General features: G+C 41.5%; 1 protein-coding gene across 10 annotated transcripts in view; it reads right to left on the minus strand.

Annotated features, from left to right (window-relative positions):
* Positions 1-9,139: 9,139 nt before the first annotated feature.
* The window catches only part of THRB (thyroid hormone receptor beta), a 154,905-nt gene continuing 136,562 nt past the window's right edge, over positions 9,140-27,482 (minus strand). For all 10 annotated transcript variants that reach the window (XM_059846306.1, XM_059846360.1, XM_059846344.1 and 7 more), the window contains 5 exons: positions 24,903-25,050; positions 23,304-23,509; positions 20,309-20,455; positions 16,030-16,288; positions 9,140-14,552 (listed from right to left, as the gene is read on the minus strand). In XM_059846306.1, coding sequence (XP_059702289.1) covers positions 14,311-14,552; positions 16,030-16,288; positions 20,309-20,455; positions 23,304-23,509; positions 24,903-25,050 — 1,002 coding nt within the window. In that variant the 3' untranslated portion in view covers positions 9,140-14,310. The remainder of the gene's footprint in view (positions 14,553-16,029; positions 16,289-20,308; positions 20,456-23,303; positions 23,510-24,902; positions 25,051-27,482) is intronic.

The following is a 27,482-nucleotide window of genomic DNA, read 5'->3' on the forward strand; positions in this document are numbered from 1 at the left end:
GATGGTGGTCTTGGCAGTGCAGGGTTAACTGCTGGACTTGATGGTCTCAGAGGTCTTTTGCAGCCTTAATGATTCCAAGATGAGCTGGAGACCTAGAAAGGGTTGTGTGTCCCAGCCTTCAGCCTGACTTTGGAATGTTTCTAAAACCCAGGAAACAATGAAGTGTGGCAGTCACTCCTTTCCCAAATCTCCTGCTGCTACTGCTGCTCCTGCCCATTTGGGCTGTCTTGACCAAGTTGGCCAAGTACAAATGTTCTTGGCCACAGGAAGGGGACGAAGGTGCTGCTCCTATTCAGAGCAATGCCAGATCCTTGCCTCCAGGCTGTGCAAGAGCTTAGTAGGAGCCTTTGTTCCTGGAAACAGAGCCCACATCCAGAGCCCACATCCAGCCTCCTGCTGAGCAGCCAGCTGGACACTGCATGGGGCTGGGTGAAGAGCTCAGGGCTGCCCACCACAAACTCCCGCCCTCAGCTTGGCCTGAGGGGTGACCAGGGAGGAGGTACCAAAGACAGAGGCTGTGACAGGTACTTGAGGTCTGTTCCCATGTCTGGAGGGTCTGTTTAATATTCAGAAGAAAGCAAATGGACATTTTCTGGCCTTTTGGGAACTACTTTACCATTCCTTTTTAAGCTTTAGAGGCCATATTAAACTCAGTATTCAGTGAAGTTCCTTAGCTTGTGAAGCCTTAAACAGTTTTCCTAGGGTTTTTGCATAGTTATGTAACTCTAGATTTCCCCTCCCAAAGTGCAAAATAAGATTTTCAGCTGGATGACTTCTCCTCTTTGCTTTTTTTTCTTTCTTTAAATAGATCTCACATCCTCCTTTCTGAACATTCATCATTCTTATTGCCCTCAAGTCAATATTTAGCATTTTCCAATCAGTGAATCCTCTTCAAACTGAACATTCAGGATTCCTGTGGTGTAGAAGCTTCCTGTTTTTCACTTTAGGCTCTCTGGTACTTTTTGCTACTGGTTTGGGCAAAGCTCATCTATTTAATCTACAATCTCCCTAGCAAAACTTGTGAAATCAAATGACTGAGGGGAGGAGGCAGAAGGGTAAATGTAAGTCAGTAATTTCTGTAACCTGTTCATCAGCCTGGCAAGCTCCTTGACCAGAGGTTTGCTGTAGTTTAGATTAGCTGGATCTTTCTTCTTTCTCTGACTTTTGCAGTTTTGGCAAAGTACTTTGGGAAAGGAAATAGTTGAAAGAGAAGCTTTCCTTTGCTCTCCTGAAGTTAATCAGGGATGGCAGAGAGGCTTTCTAACAGCACATGGTGTGGCTTCTATGTGTCCCCATTCTGCTGCAGGGGAGGGGTCTTCAGACTTTGGAGCTCATTACACAGTTTCTGGCACTGTGCACAGAGGCCAGGTGATAAGGAATGAGAGAGGCAGCCTGGCTAGGGAGATAAGCTTCAGAAGATCCTGTGGTTTTATTTCCAAAGCCAGTTTCACTTTGTTCCAGCTGAAGGTGTTTCTGGGGTTTCAGGCCCATGCTGCAGACCCAGGATAAACTGCAATGCTATATCTGAAAAAGAATACCTGAACTGCAGAATCAAGGAAGTAGATGGAAAGAAGAATGCTTTCACCAAACATCTACTTTATTTGGAAAACCATCTTTCTCTCTAAACCAGTTTGAAACGCAGTCTTCCAAACAGCCCAGTGTGCATTCCCAAGGGATGATCCAAAGGAAACAACTACCTGTGCTTTCAATGCACTTCTCTGCCCAGACTCCTCAAAGGGACAAGCTCAGCCTGTCTTCATGGCCCAGTTACAAAGGCTGTAACTGATGCTTGTGTTGTGAATAGCTTAAGATTTGCAGGCAGCAAAAATTCCTCTCTCCCTGACGCATGTCCTCACCAGCTGTGTGCTGTAAGAACCATGGAGCAGTTCAAAGAAGACTGTGCAGAATCAGACCAAAACCACCCTGGTGCTTACAAAGGCTCTGACAGAAACCCTGATCCCTCCAGACTGACAGCCAGGTGATATTTCTCAGCAGAGACATTTTAGATGATAAACAGCACCCAGAATTCATCAGCATGTCTGTCACACGAGCTACCACTTATTGTCTAGCTGCAAAATCAACATTGATTTTTGACAACATAATGCACCCCCTTTCCATGTGGGAAGTGTCCTGATATTTTAAACAACAGAGGAGCCAACACTCTGCCCTGCTTTACAGCTGGCAGGGTTGGACCAGGCACTCAGTGTGCTAGGCTGCTGTCACAAAATCAGGGCTCAGTAAAAACCACTTTATTTTGTAGCTTCATTTGTGTATGTGCATTGAACCTATGGCTGGAACACAGTGTTTCCTCCTGGGTTAGCTAGAAAGTTGGCTTTCCAACCAAATGAGATGCTTTGCAAAGCTCAGTTCCTCTGGGGCTTCTCCCCCTTACACAGGCACTGTGCAGAGTAAAACTGGTGAAAAAGGCCAAAGTTCTCTTGCTTTTTGCTAGACAAATATACCACTTCTCTATGCTGTTATTTCCACTCTAGGAAAAAAAGTAGATGTTTTATTCAGAAAGATTCCTACTAAAATATTTTTTGGGGATCACTGATTTACACGCAAGTAAGATTTTTTTTTCTATATCCACTTGATTTCTGAACAGCTTTAACAGCTTTTAGGCCTCAACCCAAGCACATCATCATCAGTTAGATCAGCTCTATTGTTTTAAATAAAACAAACCTTAAGCCATCCCTTCTCTCTGCTTACTTGTAGTAGTTTATGGTTGTCGTCTGTTTGTTACCCCATTTGCACTTAAAAATCATTAAAATACTGATGCTCTGATGCAGAAGCAGTAGGAAATAGTTCTGTATTAGATAAGGCATTTTACACTGAGATTTATACAGAGAAGAGAAATGGAGAGGTTTTTTTTAATGTCTGTTTTCAAGAAGCGGAATTTCAAAAGCAGCTTCAAGTCTTGGGTCTTATAATTAGTCATCAGTTAGTTTGCACTGTGCAAAAATTATTCCATCCAGTGTGCCTGAAATGACACAGTTAAAAAATAAAGGGAAAAATTGGTACAGACTTATCAGCACCTGTTTCAGGAGCATGATGGATGCTTAGAGGGAAGGCAACAGATTTCCTAATACAACGATGTTAGGTCAGCTTCTAAAATAAGTGCCAAGTGAATTACAGCTCAGAATATGTTCTTATGGTCAGTGCTAGACCACTCCAAATCTGGTGCAAGAACAATGCAGCCCTGAGCTATCTCACAACTTTGCAAAAGGAAAGAGCAGCAAGGTCTTCACATAGGAAAAGCCTGCACCCTCTCACAAAGAATATAAGCTTTTGTAGTACTTTTAGAGTGATGTCGTTTCCAGCTTGTGGAGAGCACTGGCAGCCACCCAGAACAATTCTCCTTCTCACAAGCCCTTGGCACCTGACCTCTGATCCAAGGGCAGCAGCTGCTTTGGCATGCTGGAAAGGAAAATGCCCAGGAGTCAGCGTGTGCATACAGGTGACATGTAGGAACAAAGGTCAAACGGCCAGTGCAGACATGTATTCCCTCTTCTTATCAACCTCTGCTTAAAATACACTTTGAATAGGCAGAGAACTTCATCTGCAGCAGAGAAAAATGTCAACAGCTGAGAGGGGCTCACTTGACTTTGAAGAAGTCAAGCACCTTAGCTCTGAGAAAGGCAAATATCTCCTAAGTTTCTTCTGAAGCCCGGAAGAAGGGATAAAAGTTTTACTTCCTTGATGAAAATAAAAATATGACTCGGGTCAATCTTCTGGAGCTGTGGATGGATAAAAGTGGAGAATTACAATTTATAAAAATTATTTTGAAACCTGGCTTATTAGTCCAGCCTCTTCTCTTGGCCTAGACACCTATCTTGTCTTGGCATCTACTGGTTAAAATCCTTATAAGCACATTTTTTTCCACCGTAAAAAAAGAATGGATATTGTGAGGTTTATTTTGAAATTGAAATACTGTCATCATGCCATCAGTTCAGGAAAAAACATGTGTGGTAATAATGGAGTGTAGGTGCATTCAACTGTCTGAAGCCAAGGCTAGAGGCAAATCTGATCAGATCAGCACAGCTAGAAATGTGACAAGCTATCGTTAACATTAGGTGATTGCCCAGTTTCACTGCTGATTTCTTTAAAAGAACTTGAAATAAAAATGAAATTAAGAGTCCCTGTGGTACTCACATGCCCTCTGAACAGAGAGAAGCTGAGAAGAAGGAAAACACAATTCTTATCTCGCTTGCTGTGCCTGTGTTGTGCTAAAGTAGAATGCAGTATGGAGATTGTTTACCCAAAGTGAGGATGTTTTGTTCCCTTGGGCTACCAGGGCCAAGAAGTGTGTGTGTGTGGGACTGTCACAGGAGAGTCATGAGACAATCAGAGATGAGTGCAGTTCTGTGCAGTTGTGAGCAAGAGTGAGTGCTTGGCAGATTCAGTTTAGATGAAATGTACATAGGATAGTGTTATAAAGTAATTCATTAGCCTTCTGATGATGGAGTCAGATGCATCATTCTCCCCTTCATCAGAGTGTCTTTGATTTACAATGAATCCTACAGCCCAAGTGGACTCTGTGTCCTTTCTGCCCTGGGTTCAGACCAGCAGCCAAGCCCAGGTGCTAGAGCTGGAGCTGGAGTGCAGCTCCAACAGCTCCAGGCTCACAGGGCTTTGTGCCTATGGTGATTCATGGTGGTGATTGCACCATGAATATTCCCAGCCCAGTGTGCTCCCTTGCTTTCAGCACAGGGCAGCCTGGGACTTGAAGCCATCCCTGGTTCCCAAAATGACCTGCCCCAGAGGACCTTTTATTTAAAGGGCATCAGCACCTCCTTTTCAACACGGGGCTTTAGGGATACAGCCTAGAAATGGCTTGGCCCAGTTTGGCTTTTTAGCCCTGTGTTGAGAGCAAAGATGTGCATATGCACAGTCTACAGAGAGCTCAATCCCCTCTCCTTCTGGATGGACCAGCTTCCTTCCCCTTTAATCCCTCAGTTCTCCCTTGAGCCTTGGCAGCAATACCAACTTACAAACTCCAGTGACAGGATCCTTCTGAGGGGAACAAACAAGAGAATGCTGGAATTTAAGAACCAAAGATGCCCATTTTATCACTACAAACTTCTGACAAAGAGTACTCTGCTCCTGAGCTTTGCAACAGGCTTTGGAGGACATAAACCTGTCCCTGTTGTCACCACCCATTTCCTCCAGGCAGACCTTTGTGTCCATCACTCCATCTCTGTAGTTCCTGACCTGGTGAGAAATCTGTTCTGGTGCCCTTCATCCCATCTCTGGTGCCAGCAGGACTTCCAGGGGAGGGGCTCGTGCCTCTGGGGTACATTCCTTCCCCACACATGCTGCTCTGGAATGCTAGATGGGTGTCAGGACCTGCCTTCACAGGCCATTAGAGGGAGACCTGGAAGAGCTCCCTGTTCTCCCTGGAACAGCGTCTAGGACTGAGGTGACCAACACACGATAGACAAAGCAGGCACTGACTGAATGGAAGAGTGCCTTGTTCACTGCCCAGGCAGTCACAAAGATGGGCTTCACCTGCAAGGGACCCAGCTGAGCCAGCACAGAGCATGCTCAGCTGTTCCATTCCATGGGGCAGTCTCAGGGCTGGAGCCAGGATTGTGGGCACAGAGAGGAAGGAGCTCACTTTGGCAAGAGGGAGAGGTCAGCAGCTTTGGTGTGTGCTCTGGCATTCAGGAGAAAAACACACCCTGCTCGCCCCACCATTTTTTGGAACTCTCTGAAAAATTTCTCACCATGGTCACAGAGCAGCCAGACAAAGCCATCATACTTGTATCCTAGGTGGGGGGGGAGCATAGCAGTGGAAGGACAAGAGGACTACCATGTTGTCCCACCCGGCCACGGAGGCTTAAAGGCACTGGCAGCTAATGTCTGTCAGATCCTTCTGAGTCTTCGAAGAGCCCTGCTTCTGGATTTCCTGCCCAGAAGAAGTAAAGGAACCACTGGCAACACAATCCCATTGAGTTAGATGTTTCCTACCCTCTCTTGCTCAATCCTCTGGGATGTTTGTGGTTTTGCATCTTGCAGGCTCTCTGCTCCTCACTGTCATGGATTCTGACCCACTGCACCAAGATGTGCTGGTTTTAAAGTGTGGGTTACCTTTCTGTGCCTCAGTTGCCAAACACTTTCTTGTGCCTTTTGTGAAAGCAACTGACAATACCTGTGACCTCGCCTACATTTCAGTGGAGCAAAGAACAGCTTCACCAAACCACAGCCTGGATCTCACCTTTTGTCATTATCTACAGCTCCAGCTTCAGGGGACACAGTCCTTCCCTTCCTTCCCTTCCCTTCCCTTCTCTTCCTTCCTTCCTTCCTTCCTTCCTTCCTTCCTTCCTTCCTTCCTTCCTTCCTTCCTTCCTTCCTTCCTTCCTTCCTTCCTTCCTTCCTTCCTTCCTTCCTTCCTTCCTTCCTTCCTTCCTTCCGCCACTTCCTTCCGCCACTTCCTTCCTTCCTTCCTTCCGCCACTTCCTTCCTTCCGCCACTTCCTTCCTTCCTTCCTTCCTTCCTTCCTTCCTTCCTTCCTTCCTTCCTTCCTTCCTTCCTTCCTTCCTTCCTTCCTTCCTTCCTTCCTTCCTTCCTTCCTTCCTTCCTTCCTTCCTTCCTTCCTTCCTTCCTTCCTTCCTTCCGCCACTTTCTTCCTCCCTCCCTTCCTCCCTTCCTTCCTCCCTTCCTCCCTCCCTCCCTCCCTCCCTCCCTCCCTCCCTTCCCTTCCTTCCCTTCCTTCCCTTCCCATGTCTTTGAGATTTCACCTGGGTCATGTTTTCAGCCCTAGCCAACTCCCCCTGCAACTTTATATGTGCACAAAGACATGCCCCCGCTTTCATTTGCATTTTAAACATTACATGGGGCAGTGAAGCTTTCTGCTTCTATGGTTATCCCAGAAAGGACAACTTCACCTTTTTGTTCCTATCTCTGAGCAAGGAGATACCAAAGACCTTGCAGCCATATGTAACACTTTTTTCCCTTTTTCAATAGAGCTTTTCTTTGAATTTTGAAAAACTGCTTTTATTTTTTGCAGCTAGAACATTTCTCTTCAGAGAAACGCTGCTTGAAGTTACCCCCATACCCACTCAGACAGTCTCTTGCAAATTCAGAATCCAATGAAATTCAGAAAATGACTCATTCTGGGTTTTGCTTTTGATTTGCTGATGTCCTTCTCTACTTTTTCACACTGTGTTTTCCAAATACAATCCACTAAGGATTGTCTTGTTTTCCCTGTAGGTTCCACCCCAGTTCTGCACAGCAGGATACAGAGCTTGAACCACTTTTCCAAGTTTGTAATTTTTCAAGTCACCACAAGGTCAGGATGACCTGTGAGACATTTTATTTCTCCCTTTGGGGCCTCTGACTTAAAGATCCCACAGACCTTTCAATATTCCTTGACCTTAGAAGTCTCAAAGCCCTCCCAAATGATACAAAGGAGATTCCTCAGGTATTTTTTTCTAATTTTTCATTATGTGTACAAAGGCAGCTTGTGGCAGAACCTGCAGGGTCAGTGCTTCGACCCGGCATAGGCATGAGAGGAGAGAAAGATGTTCTGTGATTCAGTCTGGGAAGGGGCCTTCTCTACCTGGTAAGCAGTGAGGAGGGCTGCAATATGATAAGCAGAGCTGAGGGACTTTTGTACATACCCTTTACTTATTTCAAAGGTGATGTGCTTGCAGTCACTTTTCATACGCAGGTTTTCATTTTGGAACTACTGATGCTATGGGGAATACCACACAGCACACGTGGCCATGAGTGTGACACGTTTGTTGTTAGACTCCCAAGTTCACAGAGAAAATCTTCAGATGTGGCTCAGTTTTCAAGGACAGAAAATCCTCACCCACCTCGCCTAGTGGGCAGACAAACAGTGCCTGTGTTCATCAACAGGCTCAGGGTGCAAGAGGCAGCCAACAGCAGGTCAAGAACACACTCCTGCTTTTATTGCCAGAGCTCCAGGGGAAGAGCTACCATTTCTTATGTCCTTCTCTGTAGTGATAAATAGACACTGAAGCAAATTCATGTGGCTCTCAGCATCCACAGATATCACGCCACTTTTTGAAAAACAGATTTCACCACTACAAATGAAAACACTTTATCCAGAGCACTGGCATCTGTGGAAGCAGAATTATTTCTTCACATTGAGTAAACAAGCTTTTACACACCAAATTAATTCCTTGCTCCAGAGGCAGTCCTGAGGGGCCAAAGCAACCCAGGCTGCTGCTGGCTCGGTGCAAACCCAGCAGAGGCTTTGGCAAGGCTTCCCCACGCGGTGCCTGAACTGCAGTGCTTGAAGGGATTCCATTGGAGGCACAGCAGGGATTTCATGCTTTCCCTCTGGCTCCTCACACACACCTCCTGCCTTTGAAGGCAGCCCCTCTTCCCACAGGCCACAATGGGGGGGAATGGACCCTCCAGCTGCTGCCACAGCACTGCCAGGGACACGAAGCCAGGTGTCAGGAATGTGCTCCCAGGGGTGCCACACAAAGGGAGCTCAGCATCCCTTGGAAGGGTCCAGGCCCTTCCTGTGGAAGGGGACCAGGAGCAGGAGCTGGCAGGCAGCCAGTGAATGCCTGTGGAAATCACGGTGAAACAAGAGCCCAGAATAGGTTTGCCATCTGGGACAGGCCAAGACATTACTCTGGATCCAGGCAATAGGCCGTGCTTCTTCCAGGTGGGAGTGGAAGAACTGGAGGAGAAATAAGAACTGCAAAGGAAAATAAGTCTAGAGAAAATATCTGAATGAGATCTTCTCCAACAGGTAGAGGACCAAGGTAGGGAAAGTATGAAAAGATGGGAAGCTTATTGCTCCTGTCACACCATCCCTGTTTAGACTGGGAGTGGAGAAGGAAAGAAAGGGCGTTCCTTAAAAAATGTAATTGAGTGAGACATAAATCAAGAGTAAGTTCACTGGAGTAAATTAAGGTTGGCTGCTGTGAAGAGTGAGGAAGTGAAAACCTTTGGTTGACTGCCCAAGGGAAGGGAGGAGTGGAGATAAGATATGAGGTAGGTGATGAAAGGGATGCAGAAGCACAGAAATGTGAACAGGTTATAGCTGATAAAACATTGTGCTCTAGGTTCTACTTTTCCCATTCTAGTGGCTTGGAAGTGTGAGACAGAGCTGACAAAAGAGCCTGCAACAAAGAGACAGAGACACCAGGACCACTTTTCAGTTATAAGCTTTTTCTTTTTTAGAATTCAAGCTTACACAGTTATCTATGCCCACTATATTCATAATTACATTTTAATATCTGCATACAAAAGCTATGTAAAAATTATTTTCTTCCCCAAATATACAAATTTTCTCTTTAGATAGTTTAAAACATTTGTGATCACAGATTTTTTTTTTAATATATTTTAGGCTGAAAAAATATTACCAATCTAGCATAACTCTTAACACTGTTTGCAAAAAAATACATCATCCAAGGTACTTTGTTTTTTACTGTATGGTGTAATGTTTGCCTTACCCTCAGGGCATGAAACTGATATAAAAAAATAAACCAAGTAAGTAAAACCCACAAACCTCATAGACAAAGTAGTAAGTCCTCCCAACTGACTTCATAAAAACAAATAAACAACCCAAACCAACCTCCTCTTCAAAAAAATGATGAATGACTAATTTGATGTATTTATGAGCAAACTGAAACTATAGAGTGCTAAGGAAGTAGGAAAAGAGAAAAAGAAATTACAGTATGTCAGCTAGTTCATGCCCTGATACTATCTTTACCAACATTAAATGTGTAATTAAATAAAGTGTCTTTTAATGTTTTACATTGTGCTCAGTAATTTACATAAATTTAATCCACACCTGGGTGCTGATGTAGATTTACATTTGATTGTCTTGTGCATAAACAAGGTTAGCTTTTAAAGAAGGTAAACTGTGCAATGGACAGTCACAAACAACTTATTACCTGCACAATATTGCTTTTTGAAGGCGACATCAGTCAATGTGGATACACACAAATAATGCATACTTTTTGCGTTTGCTAACATCTATACTAAAACGTTGTGATAAGGCCAAACCTTTTTTTTTGTTTTGTTTTTAATTTTAAAGCAAAAATATACCATAGTAAAAAAACAAACAAACAAACCAAAAACGTGCTCACACCGTTTTGAGTCTTTAAGTGGAAAATAAATCTCTATCACACTAGAATAAAATTCTCTCTATAAAATTTAAATACAGATCACTTCATTACTATATCAAAAGGAAACGTCTGGCAATCATTTCCAGATGGTCACAATAACAAGACACATTAAGAGGTTCTGTTGCCTCTTCCTTTGTGAAAAGATAAATGTTGAACACTTTCAATTGCTCTCACAGTGAGAGGAAAACGTTCCTTGGTTGTGGATTTTGATTCTGTCAATGAAAAAGGTTTAGCCTTAGGAATGCTGGCTACATCTCAAAACTGTAAGACTGATTTTTAAAATTTATGATTCATGCAGCAAGAAGTCAATATGACACATACAGATTAGAGTTCCATAGCATAAAAATACATCACTAGCAATGACATGCTCTGCTTGTGATTAACAGCCCTCTCTTGGCAGATTTCTGATATAAATGGTCTTTCTGGACAGTTTTTCCCTCTTTCTGATACCTGCCTCTGAAGAAGCAAGCAGTCTGCTCAAAGATGATTTTGGACCTGGGAGGTCTAACTCTAAGGTCTACATTTTGGCAGAATGTAAACAAAAATCATTAGCACACACTATATATGTTATAATAAATATCACAACTTAACTGAGATTACACATGAAATGAGTATCTAAATGCACATGTTACTCAGGGCAATACCATGAATGGTGACAATAAGGTTTGACAGGAAAAACCTTCTGTGTGAGACCCACATGTAGACCACAAAGCAAACACGAGAGCCATGTGGCACCAGCAGAAACAAGACTCTGGACTGCACTGGAAAGCACAAGCTTGTGATTTCACTCAGAAGGCCAGTTACTGCAAAGGGTGCTGACTGTGGCATTGGTGTCTGCCACTGAGGTGGTCAATCCAGGGCTCAATCCCACAAAGGCTTGAGATCACTGATATTTAGAAGTACGTCTTTGCAGAGCTAAGGTCAGTTAGTTTTGCTCTCCTGATCACATAAATCAGAAGTCATACTGTGGAAAGTAAAGGAAATGAGACAAAGTAAGACTGGTAGGAGATCAGGAGGCCATTAGATGTCAGTTCATCAGATCTGTCCAACCATGAGCTTGGCCTTAGTTTTCAGTTAGGGAATACTACTAACTCAGTCTGTTAATAAGTGCCAGACTCCAACTCAACCTGAAAAGCTAGAAAGACATGTTGATATATGTCCTTTCTGCTTAAAGCACTGCCAGAGCTGTCGAAGTCGGTTGCCTGATTTTAGGCACTTCAGTCCATCTGCAATCACCTAAGGAAGGAGGCCTGATTTTCTGAACCCTAAGCACAGCTCCAAACTGCATTGGTATTTAGGAACATGAAGAGATGTGTGATGCTTCCTCTCCTGGGTGTCACCTGCAGCACAGTCAAAAGCTTGAACGCCTACTCAAGCTCACATTAAGCAAACAGATAAAGTACTTGCACTGGCTTCAGGAGGAATTCCATGCTCAGATCCATGGCAGAACAGGGCTTCAAAAGACATGCACATTTTTCTTTGCAAGCCATAGGCACCGATGCTTTTCATGTATTTGTCATATATTTGTAGCTTTGTAGATTTCTGATATATGGCTGTAGCTCCAAGTAAAGTAGTTTTCCTACCCCTTTCCCCTACATTTTAGATCAGTGAGATAACCTCTAAGACATATTATGCTACATTCCTGAAATATTATTTAGTCTTGCCCCTTTAGCCAAGGATGTCTTATTTCCTTTTACCATGTATCCTCGACATAATAAATATGGGGCTAGAAACTCAGGAGAGGCTCCAAATGGGCAGAACCAAAAGGGGGGATTACTTAACTAAATGCTCTTCTAATTGGACACTATTGTTAAATATGCAAATTTATTAAACTTATAAAATTTCAGAAGTTCTCTATCAGGTGTGCATTTTGCTATATTTGTACCTGGAGGCCTCCAATTCTGCTTTTATATTCCTTGCTGTATTAATATGGTCTTGAAAGTATGTTGTTTTGTTTCTAGATTGTGAAGGCATCAGTGCAAGTAAGGGATGCTTTTCTGAGTTCCCTACTACATGCTGTAAGTCCTCCAAGTCACCCCAAATCACCTGTTCAAAAAGCCAGTGTCTGACTCTTTGCCCTCAAGACAGCGCTCTACAAGGAATTTGGATAGAGATGTTGTTTAGACACACGCTTTAAGATGGAGCCAACACAGCCAACAAAAGAGGTTTTACACCAAATATTTAAGAATTTATCTCCAGTGGTGTGTCTTCACTGCTACCTGCAGAAAAACTCCTACACATCCCAGTGTGTTTTGTGTTCTGACAAGAAAACCCCTAAGTGAAAACATTAGTGCTCACAGCTCATCACAGGCGCATATGGTATCAAACAACAGAGAGAACAAGATTCCACATCCCTAAAAATGTGCCCAATAGCACTCCAAATGCTTTATCAATGATGTAGGGAAAGAAGGGTAGAAAGTGTTTAACTCCTGACACACATATATCATGTTCCATCTATTAGTTTTCCTGAGTATCCTGTTTTTATGAGGGGATAAGCCCATAACCTATGGGTTCAGATACGGGCCATGAGCTTTGAAAGTCAACACATCCACTCTAACAATGCCCACAACTTGCTGGGCAAATGGGTCAATAAATAGTGGAGAAAGAAACTGGTACAAAGCAATGCACAACATGAAAGAATGTAGGGTATGAGGCAGTGCAAAAAACATGAACTAAAACTCTGGTTCCCAGGAAGAAGAAAAAGATGTTTTAGAAGTGTCATACAAATTCAGAGGATGGTTTAATATCAAGTTTATAAAACCCAGGGACAACATCCCTGAATGGAGATGGTGACAGAGAGGAACCTCTACCTACAATGTCCTCATCACTGGCCTCCAAACATTCCAGGACTGTGTGTACTGGCTGGCAGACTTCGGCAGCAGGACATTTTGTCATTGCTCAGTTTGGTTCCTGCTAGTGCAGTTAGTGGAAATAAATTAAAAGAATCAAGAGAGCATCTAGCCTAATGAAACACATACAGACATACCTGTAGAGAGAGACAACTCAGCTGATCCACATGCACACACACACACAGGGCAGAGTCAGAGAAAGAGAGAGAGAGAAGATAAAAATACGGAAATATGTTTAAGACACCTGCTGAAGATTTGTAATTATATATATATATATAAAATTATATATATAGGTGCATATAAACTTTATATATATAAAACAAAGGATTACTGCTGAGCAACACTATTTGTATTCCTGGGATAAAGCTCTACAGTCTTGAGTGTTGTTAATAATACAGTTGGTTTCTGTCCTATCTGAAGGTCACCTCATTTGTTTCATTCTCCTTGTCGTCATTCCGTGAGCTCTCATATCCCTGAATAACTCTGAGACACTGTCTGCTATCCTGACAGAGAGCCTTCTCCCTCAGAGTGATGGATTTTCCACACACCTCAGAAAAAGCAGACCCCTCCACCATCAGGAGCACCTCAGAGAATCAAATTTCTGTCCTCACTCCAACAAACCTTCCAGTGAAGTTACCTGGAGTCCAAATTTAGAAATTGAAGATCTTAATATCTTATACACATGGGAAAAAAAAACCAAGACTCAGTCCCTTCTAAAACTGCATTATTTTAAGTACTTGATTTATGGGGACAAGTAAACTGCATCTGCTGGAAAAAACCTCAGAGAATTGTGGGATCATAATGATGATGAAGATTCTAGATCATAGTTGTAATTGTTACAATAGAAACCATGACAAAGACCAGAAATTTTTACTATGAATTGGTCAGTTGTACCCTGCAAAAGGAGTAATACAAGACAGAATTGTCAGGGTCAAATTAACAATAGCTGTTTCAACTTGAAGGCAAATTTATCTTTCTGCCACTTCAGTCTCTCTCCCCTATTTTTGAGGCAATGATGGGTGTGAGCTGGTGACCACGCAAATGCTGGTGAATGAGATTGGTCTGTTCGTATTTTCACTGTTAAGCTGTCAAAGCACTCACATCAAAGGACTGAAGAACAAATTGCAATAGTCACAAGTACCCGCATTAAAGGGATGTTTTCATCCATGTGTATACAACTGCCCCCCAGCAACCCCAAAAGAAAACTCAAACAAAACCCTAGCCCCATCTCAAGAAACAGAAGACCACGAAAGAAGAAGAACAAACAGGTGAGAAGAGCTGGGCAACGGGATGAAATGACAGCCAGTAGTGCGACGGGGGTGTGGAGAACCACTTCAGTCTCTCTAATCCTCAAACACTTCCAGGAACAATGGAGGGAACAGTTCTGTGGGGCACTCCACCTTCATGTGCAGGAAGCGGCTGGCATGGCAGGCTCCGATCATTCGCAGGTCTGTCACTTTCATCAGCAGTTTTGGCCAAAAGTGTGCAACATGGTGTTTTCTGTAATTAATGTAGTGTTCGAACGCCAGGAGGAAACCCTCTTGACACTTTTCTATTCTCTCGACACAAACAAGGCCTGGGCGATCTGTAGATACAAAGCAGCAGAATTATCATTCTTACATATTCGCTTTAACAAATGCCTGATCATAAATTAGGAAAAATAGGATGATTCTGATGCTAGGAAAGAAAGGAGAGAGACAGGGGACATTTGTGGCTCTGCCACAAACTTCTTTCACTCCAGCCAACTCACTTGCTAGTACTATGCCTGTTAAAAGAAGAAGATAATCCTTCCTTACTTCATCCAGTGCCTGCTTTGCTCACTTACACACACATACACAGAGTGTAGCTGTTTGGGAAGTGTTTCCTTACAGTGACTAAAACATCAGATCCCTGATTTCAGCTAAGCTTCTATCTACATTTTTCTGTAAAACAACTAATAAAGAAACAAAAAAAAAAATCCTTGTCAGGTATCTAAATTACAGTTTCTTTCTACAGATTTTCTACAATCTGACTAATGGTTTGATCATGCTTTGATCATGCTTTGATTCCAGGTGAGCTGTTATGGAGCACCAAGGAATAACAAAGGCTAAAAATCTGGCTGTCTCAACTGGCACCCAGATGAGGACTGGAAAAGCCCCTTTCACATCACTTCTCAGGAGACACCTCTGGGAAAGCAGGTAATTTTTTAATTGCCTTTTGAAAACCCTGCTCCAGTATCAGTGTGTAGGGACCTAAAAAGAAACAAAAATGTTTTGATCGGGAAAATGAAGTGCTGTGTTGTGATTAATGTGGAAACCTTAACCTTTTTATCTCAGATGCAGTTAATGCTTGTAAATCACTGATTGTGTATTGTTATTCAGTGCCCAATCTTCAAAGCCATCTTAAAATAAAATCTTGCCAGATCTGCCACTGCCCAAGAATGGAATTTCCTCTTTGGGCTGGCACAATCACTGGAAGCATATATGAAAACATACTCAAATTGAGAAGTTTAAAAACTCTTTGGAAATCATAGGAAGTTATCTGTGCTGCTTTTGTATCATGACCAGTTGTAAATGGTCCCAGGGCAGGGAAGCAGCACAGCTTGTAAATGCCCATTAGGAGGCAGTGGTGCTGTTAATTAGGAAAACAAGAGGGCAAGTCAAACTAAACATATGAGACTGGTGGAAATGTGTATGAATGCCCAATGCATAACATTACTTGGGGGAAGAGGGAACTTATAATAAGGACCACTGTTGCTAAATTATCCATTTTTCATTTAAGCCAAACTGGCTCAGAATCAGAACTGATTTCTTCTTAATGATCATCCCTGGCTCAATCCTAAGTACCAAACTGAGCAAGGTGTGTTACCAAAACCAGTTTTATGTCCAACTCTCTGAACACCCTGAATTTTTTTCCTAGTGCTCACCGAAATAAGTCACTGGGGTTTTGAGAGAAAATTTCTCTCACATTACTCTAGTCAGCACTACAAGATCTAACCCACCTTATTTCTTTTACAAAGAGGCTTGTGAAAAAGACCAAAGAGTTTCAAAATTGCTAGGATCCCAATATATTTCTGTTCTCACCTGATGACATGAGCAGAACAGCCTGAAGAAGGGCAACCTCGGTGTCATCCAGATTAAATGAAGAAAGAGACATGCCCAGGTCAAAAATGGCATCAGACACTACGCCAAGACCCCCATTTTTCAGCTGGCCCCTTGTCACTGCCATCTCCCCATTTAGTGTTAAAGTCTCACTCTCGGGGTCATAGCGAACAGCTGCTCGGAGGGACATGATCTCCATACAGCAGCCTTTCAGAAGGATGATCTGGTCTTCACATGGCAGCTGTAGAAATTATAAATGGAAAAGAAAAATTCATGTTTGTCAGACTGAGTGACTTTTATAGCTACAGTAGATCCATGAGCATGAAGTTGCAGTTCCCAGCCCAGGACACTGCCCTGCATAATGCAGTTCCCCTCCAAACACGCTGCTCTGCAAAACCCCCAGGATCTGTGTTCCTGCCTCCAGGAACTGAGTGCAGGTTAACATTCCCTGGTTAGCATCTCCACACACCCTTGGGAAATCTCGCAATAACACAGCTGTTGTCTCCCTCAGCTTACAACCTATCATAGCAGAATAAACTATAATTTGGGCTGGTGCAGACCTCAGCCATCCCAGTTAAATTCACTACCAGCCATACTTATTTCTTACCTGACCAGAGGAAAGGAAAGACATTTGGGAGGGTCTGTAAGTGGACTGAGTTTTAAACAAATATTTATATCTAGAGGATATACCTCAATCAGTGGAGCAGGAATTCTCATGGCCCTTTTTAATAACAAAGAATTTATTTATCTAGACTTAATCTAGTAAGGCTGTTCTCCCTGAGCTCCCTACACTATTGCTGGACAGCCAGAAAATCTATGGTATAGCTACAGCTTTTATGCTGGTGCATAAACTGTGATCTTCAGGGCATGTGACTTTTCCATGCCATTAACAAAGGCAAGCTGTCCAAAGGTTCTGTATTTACAGAGTATAACCAGGATGCTGACATGTGAGCAGAATGTGTTCTATAAAAGCATGTCCTTATGTTTTCATAGGTTATTCAACTATAACAAAACCCACCAAGACAGTTTTGAGACTGTAAGCGAACAGCAAGTGTCCCACATATGAAAGAGCAACCCACTTCTACTTGGTTTAAAAGGAGGCAAAAAGCCATTTATTTTTGATTTATATAAAATTATTATATTTACCTGTTTTGCAATTCAAAAATAAAACCCCCTTGAACTATAGGTTTACATGGCAACGGTGTACTTGCAAAGCAAGTGCACTGATTTGGTGGGAAATGATGCAGAGCTACCTAATGCAAGAGGAAAGCAGTTCCCTGTTAGAGAAGAGTTTTAAGCACAGAGCTAGCCATGGTCAGGAAAATGAGTTGAGTCATGCAGCTACTTTTCCAGCACTGACAGCTTCAGGCGTGAAGTGTTCAATACACAAGAAAATTGACTCATCCTGTTCAGAGCAAATCAGTTTCTCTACAGATGACCCTCAACTCAGCAGCTGTGTGGGGAAGACTGCACAGGCACAGCAGAAGTCTTGCTACCCAAGACAATTCCACTGTTTGGCAGCAGAGACTGAAGTAGGGAAAGAAATGGAGCTTAAAAAAAATTAAAATGAGAATAGATATGTGAAAGGAACCATGAAGACACACTGGAAAAAGCAATGGAAGTGAAAAAAAGAACATGAAAGAAAGCCAGAGAGAAGGGACAAGAAAAGAGAAAATGAAAAAAACACCAAACCTCTAAATAGAAGGAAGAACAGTAGAAAAGAAATAGGTAACAGTAGAGAAGATATTTCGTGATGCTTCAGCTGTTTTATTAGTGAGCCATGAAACTAGTGAGGATTCTTTCTACTTGATCCTTCTTAAAACTTCTTTATGGTAGTCGCAGTCTATGCCTGTCTTTCACCTGCTTTTCTAATTCTGAAGGATACATGGGACACCTGTTTCACACATGCCAAGCCTCAGGTCTTATCTGCCAGTAGCAGGAGGCAGGAGGCTTGAACATCAGTTCTACTCCAGCTGTGAAGATTTTAATGCTACCTACATTCATCACTTGAGTGTTGCTACCAGAGCATCTTCCAGTAGCAGGATGGAAGTCAATAAATGTGACTGAAACTCTGCCATGTGTTGTCCTTTCCTCTCTCTCTGCAGGGAGAAAGGGCACAAGGCAGGAACCTGAAGTGCTCACCTCTGCAGGACACGTGCAATGCAGCACCGTGGAACTGAGCTGAGTTGAGTGACCTCAAAGAGTATTTACACAGCTTCACCCACTGTAGAACCACTGATGCCTTGATATTTAAAACTCACATTAAACTTATTACATTCTCCTCAATCTTCATCTTCTAGGCAGAAAGAAAAGCAGGAAGGAAACAACAGGAGAAATGCTGAGAAGGAAATCAAGTTTTCCTTATACTTTGATTAGTCTGTTGAGGCAGGGGCCAATGGGTGCACACAAACTAAGCTGGGCACTCACAGTGCTTTGCTGGCTTCTACATGTGTCCAAAGATGTGATAAAGAAGGAAAAGTAGCCTAATGAGAATATAAGTGGCCATGGATGTTCCCTGTCATGTCCCTCTTTCACAGAGATTTACTGCATTCTCAGACAGCTTCTGGAATTATGAACTGAGTTCATGTTTAAATGCTCTCCAGGTCCTATGGAAGAAAGAAGTGTTTTTTCCTGTAAAAAATCTACAGCCCACACAGTGTTGCTTCTAAGAAAAAGATATGGGTTAAAAATCATAATAGAAACAAAGTTAACAGGAGGGTGCCCCTTCCGAAAGGAGTAAACATTCGTAATTTTCTTCATGCTACAGGAAGTGCTATATGACAACTCAGAGGACAGCTGTCCTACTCCTTTGTGTTCATGAGGAGTTGTCCCTCACCCAGTCATCAGATCTTGCTGTATTTGGGCAGGTGCCAGGTTTACACAGTGGCTCAGCTGTAAACAAAGCCTGTCCATCTGAGCCACATAACATACAGAGGTCATGCTCAATGATTCCTTGACTTCTTCATCCATGCTTCCTGCCTAGCTCTGACACAAGTGGGTCCATGGCAGCCAGGAGGGGTAGGAGATGTCAGATGGGCAGTGAAGTCTGGGTGTGACTGGCAGAGCTTTCCAAATTGGAAAGACTACCTTGGTATGTCACTGCAATTTCCCACCAACAAATGCCAGATCAGAGGTGACAGATTCCCTCAGACACTAAATGCTCATGATCTATGGACATATTCCTCATATTTTAAAATCTTCATGCTTGGCTACTATTTCATGCTTCCTTGACTGATGGCACCAATGAAGAGGCTGGCCAGGGTGAGATATTTACACTATGACTACTATTGATATTTACCTCTTCTTGTTATGTACTTGCCAGAGAACATATACAGCTCTCCCTGACTGTCTTTTAAAAAAAGCTGCCTGTCACAGAAGAGTAAAAGTTGATGGCTGCCTTACCCTTCCTTTCTGGTAGGGTTTTGACCTCAAAGGATGAAATGGAAGGTGTTCCTGCCCATGGCAAGGGGGTTGGAACCATATGATTTTTAAGGTCCCTTCCAACCCAAGTCTTTCTATGATACTTATTTAGATTATTAAGACTGTAATATTATTTCAGGCTGCAGTTCTGATACCATTTATTAAATTGGAGGAAAAGAAATATAATCAGGCATTGCATCTGGTCCTTCAATAAAATGATACCTTGGTACAAATGAGATCAGCATAAGGCCTCTGTATTCCTTATGTGCAACCAGGCCTTTGAGTCTATTTACTGTATATTTACATATGAGAATCTACTTGGAATGACAATCCATTGCTTTCACAGACTCTTTTATGCACAACCTCCCCATTCAGAAGAATCAAGCCTAGGGAATCCAAGAAGGCAAGTGCCACTCCTGGACACAGGTCCTTTACTGAATTTCAAGAATTTTTTACTGTCTAGACCTAACTCTACAATACTGTACCTGCCAAGGAACCAGAAGATATATAGGGAACCATGTGCTGGAAGATATTATTAAACATATCAGCAATGCTTCTAGACAGTATCTTTTTGTTAATTTGCTTTGTTCAAGGCCACCTCTAAAGACATATCTGAGTCCCTAATGAACCACAATGACTTCCAGATTAACAAACTCAGGATTTCAGTAATCACAGAAAAAAGAAAATTCATGAAAATACAGATTATTCTAGTCCCATTGATTTTGAGTGTCTTTAATTTTTTAATTTTAGACACATTGAATTTTTAAGTTCCATGCCAGAGTATTTTGAGTAGTTTTTAACAACAGGCATAAAAATGAGGAGTGCAAGAAAGTCTTCTTACCTCACAAAACATAGGCAACTTTTTGGCAAAATCCACCACTCTTGTAATCGCTGGTGTGATAATTTTTGTAAACTGGCTGAAGGCTTCTAAATCCACTTTCCCACCTTCTGGGGCATTAACTATTGGTGCCTGCCCAATATCTTCTGGCTAAGGATATAAACAAAGATATTTAAAGGAGCAGTCTGTCTTAGAGCAACTATTTTATAGTCCAAAAAGTCCTGCTTGGTATGGAAGAGATGCTGAAATAAAAAGCAACACTATTTGCTTTATAAGTGAAGTCTGTCTACATCACAAAATGTGAATTCATTGGTAAGTTGTACAAATCTGTGAACTCATTTTCATTGTGAAAGAGGTGACTGCACAGAAAAATGGGTGACTGGTATGCTTCTACCCATTCTTTGTGGACAGCTGGACTGTTGTGCACACAGTGTCTTCCTTGTGTCTGTATCTATGTATTTTATGGGTGCAGCACATGCATCTTTTACTTAAAAACATAGGCACGTTTTTCCTTACAGGAAAGCTCTCAGCTGAAAGCTCTCAAGTCTCCCTAAAAGCAAAGAGAGTTGAGGAGACATGTTACCGTCAGAAGGTGCTGCATGCTTTGAAGATTTAGGCTCTTTACCTGCTCAAAGCTCAGAAAGTCTCCCCAAAAGAGATTGCCAGGTATCATAACCCTCCCCGCCCCCAGGCAATTGCCAAGGCCAGTTTCCAAAAGGTTAAAACAACTTATGTGCAAAGCTAAAACAACTTATGAGCAAGAAAGAACAGGCTAACCTAAAGGTACCCTGGATAATGTAAATGGAACTTGAACTCATCTGTGCAAAATTTTGGGTGGAAATTGCTTGTTGCATGATTTTGGCTCAAGGCTTCTCCAAATGAAAAACAAATCATATTTTGAGGATTTCAATAGGGATATACAATGAAATAGTTTCAAGCAGAATCTGTAATGAGTGTTTTTTATTCCAACTGCACTTGAACTTGTTCACCTGGTATTTATGCAGCTGGCCAATGTTACCGTGTATTTTAAAAACAGGCACATCAAAGCTGTTTTTTTTTTTTTAAGTGTGGCTTTGCAATTACAAACACCTACCAAACACCATGCAGAGGTTTCATTCTGTTCACATTAAGGTCAAAAAGTAGATGAAATCCAGAGAAACAGACCTTTAAGACTGATGGGCCCCATGACATTTATATAAGACACTGAAACACAGGAGCTGTTGAAAGTGCTGTCTGTAATAAAAACTTGTGTTCAACCACTTTTTTTAAAGAAACACATCATAAAAGATCCTTCTGTAACCAATCTGAATCCAAATCTAACTTCTTACAAGAAAAAAAAACTCAGCAATGTGTTAATAAAGCAAATACCAATTGTAAAGGAACAATGAAGAAGACTGGGCTCAATTATCTAATGGTTTCTACTAAAAAACTCAAATAAACTCATTTCTAGGCTCTCTCCCTCCCTGAATCTTGGGTAACTAAACCACACTGTCTGTGTGCTCATGATAATCAACCTTCACTGCTTCCAAGCAAAAAAAGACCAAAGGCTTAAACCCACACTAACCATTGTTATGGAGAAAAAGGAAGAGCACAGCATTTTCTTGGGAAAAGCAAAGCAAGTCAGGAGAGCCAGCTAAAGCTAACACACTGGAGGGGAGCCTCTTCCACCCAACTCAACAGGACAAGAGGTAAAGTGGACCCCAATGAAGTCCCTGTCAACAAAGAACCAGCCTCAGCCACACAAGGACAGATCCATAGCTCCGGGGGCAGACTGTCAGCTTCTCCCGGTTTTCAACATCTCATTCCCAACCCCAACTTCCAGCTCCTTAGGTTTTATCCCAAACCAGCTGATACCTGAAGAACAGCACTCCTGTCTAAGCAACCAAAAGTACTACTGCAGGTGCTTCTTGGTCTGCTCACACCTTGCTCTGCAACACCCCTGGAAAAAGCTCTCTTGGTTCTTGCCAGTGATGACTGTGGTTTCCTGACTGTAGAGTACTATGAGCACAAGCCTTTCATACAGAAATTTAGATTGTATCACTGGCATTAAACCCCCCACCCCCACCCCAAAAAAGGGGGATTTATTACAAAAGAGATCAGCTGCTCTGAATACATAATTTCTCTTAGCAATTCAACAGTGAGTTGAAATTTGAAATTCCCATGGTGAATTACACAGTAGGAGCCTAGGCTTGCAAAAAGATGAGTGTGCTCTATCTGATTTAGTATACCCTGACTGTTAAAGACTCCTGTGTATTTCTGAAATTCAGTCTCTAATCCCTCTTTTGTGTGGTACAAGCATTTTGCATTCTGCACTTATTTCCCTTAAAAATCGATTTAGAAAAATCAAACAAATCCTTTTTTAAGGTTGAGCATCACAAATCACCATTTATTTTCTGACTCTTAGTTATAGGATGAAAATCTAAGTTGTTTTGTAGGCTGCAATCCCAATGGTACAGTGTATGTATCATCCTGTTCTCACTGAAATTAATTTTCCTTGCCTAATATATTTTCATTACTATATCCACCATTAACCAAAAGAGGCAAAACCCCTGAGTTATTAACCTAAAGTACCAGCTTTCATCTAGAACTTAAACATCATGTAACACTTTCAATATGTTTTATGATAGTCCCTAATAAAAACAACTAACCCTAGACAGAATATATTAAAAAAATACAGTATGCATTATAGACTGCTTCTGTTCTCAATCAGGAGAGAAACAATTTTTCTACTTTTTCTTATCATAGCACAATAAAAGTATCCAGCTGAGTATGCCTTAACATAGCAACACGCTGTTTATCTTTTGAAATACATGGTCTGATCAAACACTGAGGTTCAGGCATGAAAAATGAAGTAATAACTATGCAAAATCATCCTTTTTTGCACAAACATCAGTACACTGGCAATAAAATCTCCTTGGGGTTGCAATGCTGGCAAGGCACTGCAGAAGAAACAACAGAACCTGGCTCTAAGAGCAGCATATAAGGCTACAGCCCTTACCAGAAATTTCCTTTTCTGCTTCCAGTGGCTTCCTTGTGCATTGGTGGCCACATGTGCTTCAGTAACAATTTTGATGAGCTCCCATTCCTCATCTGTTGGCTCTGGTTTGTGCCCAATGGTTTTCTGCAGCTCTTCCCGACGTCTCTTCTCTCGATTTTCTTCTATCAGCTTCCTCTTTGCCAACCTCTTGCTGTCATCCAACACCACTAGCAGGGGAGAAAACACACAAAAATGGCAGGAAGCTCCTAAGACTGTCAGAACTCTGGTCTTTTTTTGTGCCTGAGGTACCAGTTGCTTACAAACATCTTAACTAATCAGTAAGGAAGTACCTTGGCAAGACCCACAGTTGGGACAGTTCTCTTACTTCTCCCTTCAAACTTCGTTTTCTCAGAAGCCTGGAGAGCAAAGAGTGGCTTACCATCCTGGTAATACTTTGTATACTGCCATTGCCCTCAAGGGGCTGTTCCACTAATAAAAATAATATGTAAAAGATTTGTGAGGTGTCCAAGTGCTCCTATAATGGACTTGGAGTAATTCATATTGGGAAAGATGCACTTCTGTTTTCTTTGAAGTCATATCAGCACGCTCACACTCACTTCTCTGAAGTGCAGAACATGTACTTGGATGCTAGCAGAAGGTAATATGGATTGAAGAAAGTGGGAGCACTTATTCACAGAAGGTTCATCTGCCTGAAGCATGACACAATCAGGTCAGCATGCCTTCGGCTCTTTCCCTAATCCCCACAAATGGTGCTCCTGTACAGCCCCATTACTTCCAGTGACTCCAGATACACAGGTCCCAGGGCTCTCTGCTCACCACTTCAACGATATCCAGCCCCTCTCCTGAAGGTCCTACCTGGCCACAATGAAATTGCCTCCTTTATTCTATTTCCCTCTAGACAGAGGGCACTGTTATACATTACATTAACAATGAAAATACTAAGTTACTACTATTCTTCTGTTGTTTACTGGGCCTGTTTTCCTGTCAGTTCTTCTGCAAAGGTTTATACTGGTAACAACCATGAAGGCACAAGGGAATTTATATGACTTCTGGGGGCTTTATGTGACTTCCTCCCATTTGTAGTGATTGAAGTTGGTGTAAATCCCTGTGCAACGGCAGGAAAAGAAGACCCCTAAGGATTAATCTTAGAGCTGTATTTTCTACTTCTTTAGAAGAGACTCAAAATCTTTGCAGCAGATAACTTCTTCAGGGCTAAAAATAAAACAAACAACTGCAGGATGACTCATACAATGACATTCAATTTCACATCCTCCAGAATTTTCTAAACAAGATGTTTTTATCTCAAGCAAAGTGTCCATCCAGATGCATTTCTCCCTCCTCTCCTCCAAAGAGTGAACATTCCTATTGTTACTCAGCTTGGTAAGGCCAGGAGAAGGTGCAGCCTGATGAAGGAAAACAAAAAATTACAGCCCTGTAAAAGTGGCTTAATGCAACAAGTGCGATTCCCTGGTATTATTAAAACCAGAAAAGGGCTGGCAGTTCTACTTTACTTTAACAAGCTTCATCAATCAACATACTTTAGGCAAGCACAGGCACTGAAAAAAAAACAATAACGAAAACCCAGGAAAATATACTTACAATCTGTTGCCATGCCAACAAAGATACATTTTTTGAAGCGACATTCCTGGCACTGATTTCTTGTTACTTTGTCTATCACACATTTTCCTTCATATTTACAGGAATAGGTTGGATGGAGGTTCTTCTGAATGGTTCTTCTAAAGAAACCCTAGGAGCAAGAAATAAATACATTGAAAAGCATTAGCACCGAGCAATTTTTAAAAATTGGGAGCTGCTTGATTTGTTAGGCATGTACCTAACTACACAAGATAACAAACTTCATTCCCAAAAATTCTCAAAGCTCTCAAACCAGTTTTATAGTGTATGGCATTTATCTTGATTTTCCTTAACAATTAAAAACATATAGACATCTTAGATAAGTAAAGGTGCAAGTAGTGCTGTCTTGAGACACAAATACTGTGTACATGTCTTCTTGTAGTCTTTTTTTTTTACTGCTAAATTTTTTATTATATATGAAGTATTTTTTGAGCCCCTTTTCAAACTCTGTAATCATTTTGAAGGATATTGAAAAGCATACACATAGTTTTAATTAAAAAGGAGCTTTTGCAAATAGTAAGAATGGTGGTGTGTTTGTGCTATAAAAGGATTGAGGACAAACAGTTCCACTCCTTTATTCCCATAAAAGCCAAATAACCAACCAAATCTGGGCAAGAAAAAGATTTTGCAAATACAGTCTACACAATCTTTAAATTTGGTTCTAAACTCAAAGGATCCCTAATTTATAAATTATTTGTATTTCTGAAAAGCAGATTAAATTTGTATTTACCACAGAATTTCAAAAGCTCCAAAAGCCCCATCACCATCAAAGACTCATCTATTATCCATCAATCTATCATCTATCTATCTATCTATCTATCTATCTATCTATCTATCTATCTTACTATAATACAGATCTATATTGCAAATTTAAACAGATCCTAAGACCATATGAACTAATGCAATCCCACTGAATTCTCTCATTCAAATGCCCCATAAAACCTGGCTGTAGGTAATGAAATCAGATAAAAGTTATCTCTGAACATTATGGACAAAATCTTGGTATCAATTTCAACATGACTTTTCTCACTGACTTTTGCAAGGGCTGGATAAACTCCCGAAGACTGCAAGATATGAACAAGATAGGCTGTAAAGCAGAAAATTTAGACTTAAATTTCAAGTTTCACTTAAATTTCAAGTTCATCATTATTTGAGGCAGTCTAGATTCAGCCATGCAATTCAGGATTACCTTGACACAGAGAACACACTGACACTCTGGTCCTGTTTGACTGAGGCTGTTCAGAATGGCTTTGGTTTTAGTCAAAACAATAGCAAAATTCAAGTGAGATTTTACCTTGTGAATAGTCTCTTCAGCTGGGATTTTGTCTAATGAATAGTCTCTTCACTTCAGTAGGCAAAAGGTCTGTTTTTAAATCATGTTAAATAACACCCAGTAAAATCTTACAGCAGTGCGCAATTTCTTTTAACACAAAGTGTTGAATTAACATGTACAGATACGTCTGTATTTCAGCTTGTACTCCTAACTCCTGTGAAAACAATGAAGAGCCTTGTCCTCATTAGAGTTTTATCTTACGAGGTTCAGCTTGAGCTAAGAGTACAACTCTTTCTTCCTTAATTACGGTAAGACCTGAAATGTTAATTAAACTGAGTGGCATAAAGCTTGTGTGGGAGCCTTTGCAAGACTGGGACCAGTTGTGTTAAGAAAAAATCCAGGAAATCACAGGCAAGATATCCTTATGTGAGGTTTGGAATAAGTCTCAAATTCTCATCTACTGAACACCCAGTTTTGGTTCTTTTCTCAACCCTGTAATGAATTCCTAGAGACAGGATCTGCTTCACCCCTTCCTGAAGACCTAAGACTGTGACAACCAGGGTCACAGGGTTATCAACAGTTATGAAGCAAGAGATAGAAAAATCTCTAATGAATCTCAGCAAGTGAGCTTCTGCATTCTAAACCTTGTACGGGACTTAAGGTAGCTGTAGTTTTATGATGGCAAGGGTCTCCATCACCTCTGCTGGGACAGCCCATTTCACCTTCTCATTTCTTTGCATTTCTCAGAAAAATTTTGCAAAAATCCTTTTTTGTTCATCTCTAGATACACATTAAGGAAGCTGCTCTCTATACCTGTCCAAAGATTTCACCAAAGAAATGTTACTCTCATCAATAAAGGAAAGTACATTGTGTAGTAGGCAGTAACTCTTTCTAAACTCCTTTACTACACACCTATATAGCAGCAGATGCAATGGGTAAAGTCAGGAAAAACATTTCAGTGATTTCAGAACTCGCTGCTCATTTATTTGTGTTTAAATTCCTCACAATCTACTCTTCAGAAATCATGTGTGAGGATGATGTTCATGAAAGCACTTGCCAAAGCAAATCTTTGGTTGTCAGACTTGATTATCCTTGTTACAAAACTAAAGTGACTTTGAGTGGAAGCAACCAGTAAACATCAAATTAATTGAAAATTTATTATATATATTGTGTATTGATAAAGCATTGCTGATATATCATACAGCTCAAACGTGTATGCAGCTCCTCCAAGAATATAATTACTTTTTGCAAATTGTTATCTCAGGTCCTTG

This window comes from Haemorhous mexicanus, chromosome 1 (assembly GCF_027477595.1).
Source record: "Haemorhous mexicanus isolate bHaeMex1 chromosome 1, bHaeMex1.pri, whole genome shotgun sequence".
Lineage (NCBI taxonomy): Eukaryota > Metazoa > Chordata > Aves > Passeriformes > Fringillidae > Haemorhous > Haemorhous mexicanus.